General features: G+C 43.9%; 1 protein-coding gene across 23 annotated transcripts in view; it reads left to right on the forward strand.

The window, feature by feature from the left end:
• Nucleotides 1-5784, forward strand: part of ABLIM1 (actin binding LIM protein 1) — a 292836-nt gene extending 287052 nt beyond the window's left edge. For all 23 annotated transcript variants that reach the window (XM_041745614.1, XM_041745612.1, XM_041745626.1 and 20 more), the window contains one exon: nucleotides 767-5784. In XM_041745614.1, coding sequence (XP_041601548.1) covers nucleotides 767-880 — 114 coding nt within the window. In that variant the 3' untranslated portion in view covers nucleotides 881-5784. The remainder of the gene's footprint in view (nucleotides 1-766) is intronic.
• The last annotated feature ends 216 nt before the right edge of the window (nucleotides 5785-6000 follow it).

Raw genomic sequence — 6000 nt, forward strand, 5'->3', positions numbered from 1 at the left:
ACACAGTATGATTTTAGCTGTCTTCTGTGGAAACTTGATGTTGCCGTAATTATGGCTGGGATTGTAGAATGGAATCCCCAGCCTCTTCAGATATCCCAGAGCCTGGGATGAGATCTTCGAGAGAGGGAAGGAAGTGCTCAGTAAAGAGGTTTGCCCTGGACCAGTTTCCCTCTTGGCTGTTTCCACATTGTTTGCCGAAGGGTTATCTGGGTGCACATATCCAAGACATGCAAGGCGGATCATACTTTTCCATATGAGTGATTTTAATTAAGAAAAACTCAGGCTACCAGTCTTATAAAGAATCATTACTTTCCCCTGACAAGAGGCTATACCTTTGTATGTGAAGTCAGTCTGGCACAGGGAATAAAGGCTCTACTGTCCTAAGGGAACTTTTTAGGAGGGACACTACTCTGGAAGTCTCTCTCTGGCTTTCCCATTTTCCCTGCATCTCCTCAACATCCCAAGGACCTGAAATGGAACTGCCTCCAGCATAATGAATAACCTTTCTATGTCCCATCACCATGCAGTGTGTTACAATAATCATTAATCCTCTGGCAGCTCTTTTGTCTGCTGGGGAGGGTGCCTCGCCTGGGCCAACCAGGTAAGGAGTCAGTTGGTCAAGCACCTGCTAACCATTCTCAAAGGTAAACTCCTCTGCCATCATTCTACCCTGCTCTTCAAGATGATCACTTGTAGACTCCAGAGCAAGTCTCAAGGCCATCCATGTGGCCAGTAGAACTGACCACTGTGCTTTCTCCCACTACAGCGCCACCTAGCCCCAGAAGTGTTTCGGGAAATCTTTGGAATGTCCATACAGGAATTTGACAAGTTACCTCTTTGGAGACGCAATGACATGAAGAAGAAAGCGAAACTCTTCTAAGTCCCCCGCGTAGACAGCAGTTAGAAAAAGGACTGACATGGCGGTGACACATAGGATGTTGTGTTAAGGCCCAAACTTGATTGGAGAATTTGCAAACTATTGTCCCTCAACAACAACAAAATGGGAAAGCCGATTAAAACACCCATAAGCCAAATATGGGGCCAGCCACCGGCAACACTTGCCAAGCAACAACGGGGTAGAAATTTCTGTGTTCCCCACACTCGACAGTAGTGTTCACACGTGACCTTTTTACATCACCTTATGTACACAACAGGAGCTACTTCCTTCATTTCCTTTAACTGTTGTCTAACAATAGTGTTGACTGTATGGGTAAGAGCCAGCAAGTGCCCTTAGGATGCCGCATGGAAAAAAAGCAGTTGTAATTCCAAAGTGGGAATCTATTTATTATGTAGCACCGTGGCTAAGAAGGAAGAGCCTGAGGGACATATCCATGTGGTCGCACCACTTTGCACACCCCTGTCCTCACTGGCCTCATGAAGCCCGGCACGATGGGAATCAGAGTCCGGGATCTGGGCGGCTCTGTGTAAGTGGGCTGATTAGCAGCCAAAGTCATTTTTAACATGCTCCTTTTTCTCTACTCTTTGCTAGGACCTGGTTGGCAAATTACTTAGCTGTTATTAAAAAAAAAAAAATTAAGAGAAAGACAGGGGAAAGGAACAAAAGGAATATCTCCCTGAATTCTTTTTCTGCTTCGGACAGTACTCTTCATTCTGCCTCCCCAGCAAGGACAGGAGCTGTGAAAGAAAGGAAAGGGAGAGATTATCTCCAGTTGTGTGCTGTTAGATGATTTTTTGCCCCTAGGGCCACAGTACTCTTAGCAAAAAAAAAAAAAAAGGAAAGAAGGAAAGAAAATTCTGTGTCCCGCCAATGCAAGTTCTTCCTCCCTGCATCCTCTGCTCCTCATCCAGCATCCTCTGAATCTGATCCAGCCCACATGGATTTTGGATTTTTTTTGAGGTCTCTTCAGTAGTAGGCTAAGGAAAGGCACGCTTTTCTTTTTGAAATCTCTGTAACCCAAGGTCTGTTGCCTTAGATTGATTTAATTTGGCCTTTTCAGCTTTCCTTCTTGCCTAGCTTTGTTGACTTCATGGTGCGTATGTGTGTGTGTGCACGTGCGTGCACGCGCGCGCACGCGTGTGTGTGTGTGTGTGTGTGTGTGTGTGTGTGTGTGTAAGTGAATGCACCCAGAGTAGTTTGGGGAGTCTGCATGTTCTTTTAACATTTCATCCCTGCTTGAATGTTTGTCCGGCTGGGCTGCAGCTTCTAAGGAACATTTGCACACGTGCGCATGACTCAGAGGTCGGGATTGAGGCCAAACTGCACCCCACAGGGCATCCTTCATGGAAGGGTGTCAGTGTCAGAAGCCAGCATGCTCCATGATTCATGAAGCTCAGGTCAGCAGCACAGTGAAGAGCCCGGACCTCACATCAGGCTATATGTGGACATCAGAGCAACACACCAGAGTGTGCAGATTCAGCAACACAAGATTCATAGTGGAGCCTAGGATTACACCAAAACTCACGTGTAAGACCCCATCATGATTCCTGGAAGCCTCTGGCTGCGACTCACGTGAGTTAGGACGCGGACAAGGAAGGGTGTCTCCAGCTCCACCTGTGGACAGTTTTCACGTTTATTCTTGTGCTCTGGGGGCTCTGCCTAGGAATTTAAATTCCATTTTAAAGCCAAAGGAGAAATCATTCGAATTCTCTTCATATGCCACTACTAATAAAAGCTCAGAAATTCTTCCTGCTGCCACCGGATTCGGATTCGGATTCGGATTAGTTAGTAGCTGATCTTGGTGGTAAAAAACAAGTAAAAATAGTGTCAGAACCTGTGCTGCAGACCTCTACCTTGGGACACACTCCATCAACTGGGTGCCGTACTGAGCTCTGTAATTGCTTTCAAGCGCTCTTCTATCCCTTCAGTGCTAGACGCTGAATGTTTGAGGATTGTTCTCACAAATAGGAGCATGCGTGTGTGTGTGTGTGTGTGTGTGTGTGTGTGTGTGTTGGACCTACTAACATATTTTGTAAATGATTCTGATGGGGCAAACGTGAGATGACCAGCTCCTCCTCCGTTTGAAGGCCCCAGATTGCAACTTGCTATTTGGTGCCTTCCATGGCTTTTTGCTCTAATTCAATATTTCAGCTGTCCCATCTTCTCTCTGACATCTCTGGCATCAGCAGCCTCGGTGCAGTGCCTGTGTATCCCAGTCCTTGCTTTGCTCTGGCAAAGTATGAGGAGTGGGGACCACAGTATATTCCCATAATCAATAATGAGGATGGCAGATGGGTCCCAGTGCTAGGCTGGTGGAGAGAATTTTTTCATTATGGGGATAATAAAAGATCCTCAGTGTTTTCATTGGTTAATTATGACCTCTGGAAAAAAAGAAAAAGAAAAAAAAATAATTATGACCTATGCACATGCAGAGCAAATGTCAGTGTGAGAAAAACTGCAATGACAGTTAAAGATCTGAACCCAAAGTCTGCTCCCACCAATGAAACTCTATGTTTCTTATATCTTTAGAATTCAGTTCTCCATCCAACTTGGGGGGTTGGAGGAGCTTCTTCCTATATCAAGTGTAATAGCTAATTTAAACTATACCGTGCAAAAATGCATTACCAGGAAATGTCAGTAGCGTCCTGTCTGCAAGCAGAGTAGTGCTGTGCTCTGGGGAGGGTCATGGGAAAACAATGTTGGAGTGGCTTCCCCAACTCCAGTCCCAGCAGAAGGCTCCAGCTGGAGGGATGGGTCATGAGGCAACTGGTTCTCCTAACTGCCAAATCTAATACATGGGCTACAATGACCTATCCATTTTTGTTCTAAACTGGGCTCAGCATGCTTGTCCTCAAAATGTCTAGGCCACTGTACAGGAGATCAGTGTTCTCTGCTTAAACCCCAGTCTGCACTGCACATAGAAATTCCAGTTGTTAACACAGTCAAATGAACAGGGCTTATTCACTCTGAGGAAGGACTTCAAGACATGGCACATTTTCCTGGTATATACCCAAAGGGCTACATTTTTGAGCATTGGGCTTATTTGTGTTTCCTTAAGCACACACAACAACTGCATGAAGCAAAAGAGGCCTCTGACAACGTGCAAGTCAGTGCGCTTCCTTTAAATTTTTTTTTTTCCGTAAGAGCCAGGATACCATTTATTCTTCCCGTGTGATTTAAGATGAGACATAAAGAGCATTTGGGAACTCATACAGCCAGCTATGCATCTACATATCAGTTTGGGTTAGTTATGAAATGTTCTTAATGTGACTCCTTCAATAACTAAAGACAAACTGCCTGTTCTCTGAAACCTCAAACAGAAAAGCCAGGGTTAATGAGTAATACGGTGCACACTCCCACTGCAACTTTCATCCTCTCAATCTGGTGATGTCCATCAACTCTACTTAGAGAAGTCTTGTTGGAAATGTTTATAAAACTTTCACCTAATTTCTTTACACTTTAAAGCAAACACCTTTTTCTAAAGAATTGCTTCTCAGATGATTATATAAAATATTTATGCTTTTGCAAGTTAAAAAAATGAAATTAACCACTTTTGACTAGGTAGGTCTTTCTAAAAATTCTTTCAAAAAGCTTGATGTTAGCGTTCTGCGCATTGAAGGGGCAGGCAGGCCCTCTCTCTGTCAGGAAAGATGGTGGAAGAAAATGAACTCCATGTAATCTCCCCTCTGTGACCTCTGAGGCAAGCTCAGTTTTTATAAATCACATCTTCTGTATTACCGGGCACTGTTTACCCTCCCTAGGCCAGCCTTGACTTGACTTGATCTTTAAAATTTTCTTTTGACAAACCGTTTGTGAGTAAACCCTACGACTCATTCATTAGTGTACCCTTTTGAAGAATGTTCTATTCAGAAAAAGAGATTACTTCAGGCTTGAGATTTGCTGTGACACCACCTTATGGTGATAATGTACATTAAGGAAACTAGCCAATGATGTTGTAATGAAAGAAAGAGAAATTTTTACTCCGGCTTTAAAAACAGAAAAAAATCACTCTTTCCATTTGCTGCCCAGGAAGCCATGAAGAGATAGTGATTGCTACACTTTGCATATGGATTTTTGTGTTTTTATTCGGGTGAGTTTAATTTATGGCAAACTCAAAACGAAGGGGGAAGTGGTCAGGTTAAGTTGAAAGAAACTTTCTAAACAATATATTGTAAACCCAGCAAAATTAAACAAATCCAGTATTTTCTGATGGTTGGTGTAATCGACTGGCAATTGTTATCATTAAATAAAATTCTTCCCAAAAGTGTCTTTCTCAAGAGTGAAGATCCCATGAGCCACTTTCTGAACCCATTCACCAAAGGTAGCAGGAGACAATACTACATCCACTACCATTCAGAAAGCCACTTAGTGATTGTATATGCCTATGTTTCCTTATCCCATGGAAGAAAAAAACAATTGTCCACAATATTGATGTTCCTCTTGGGTTCTGTGTACAGACCCGTCCAATAATAAATGTGTGTGGTTTCTGTGAGTTGCCGACGATCCTGCATCATATCTCTTTGGAGTCCTTTCATTTTAAGTTCAATTTAATGGAATTTTTTTGCAAGTGTCAGAAGACATACAGTTAGTTCTTCCTTCCCTCCCCTTTCAAAAATATGAAAGTGAATATTTGGAAGAACTGCTGTGTTAAAGATGTGTTGTGTCCCCCCGTGAAAGTGAGTGGGTGTCCGTCCATGCCCTGAATACCACGGACTAGTGTGCAGAGGCAGGGGCAGCCAGCTGGCCCCGCGTTGCTGTGCGTTTTGGTCCTGACCTGCTCCACGCTCCTGTTGCAAGCAGCACTCGCCGCTCCCCCGCCCTGTCCTCTGCGTCACTGCTGTACACTCACCACTCAGTGAATAAAGTTGTGTGCTTTATTCTATTCATTAACGCCTCCACGCCGTGTTTCCTTTCTCACCCTCCTGCTTCCTTTAAAGGTCTCTCCCATTTGAAGAAGTACAGTCCGACTTTCAATGACCAGAACACAACCAAAGGATCAAACCAAAGCCTTAGGAATGAATTTTGATCACACAGGAGGGCCCTGTAGAGAGGGAAATGCAACAAATAGCAATGGTATATTCCGGGACTGTGTGTCCAGTCAT

Source organism: Vulpes lagopus, chromosome 2, assembly GCF_018345385.1.
Source record: "Vulpes lagopus strain Blue_001 chromosome 2, ASM1834538v1, whole genome shotgun sequence".
In the NCBI taxonomy this organism is placed as follows: Eukaryota; Metazoa; Chordata; class Mammalia; order Carnivora; family Canidae; genus Vulpes; species Vulpes lagopus.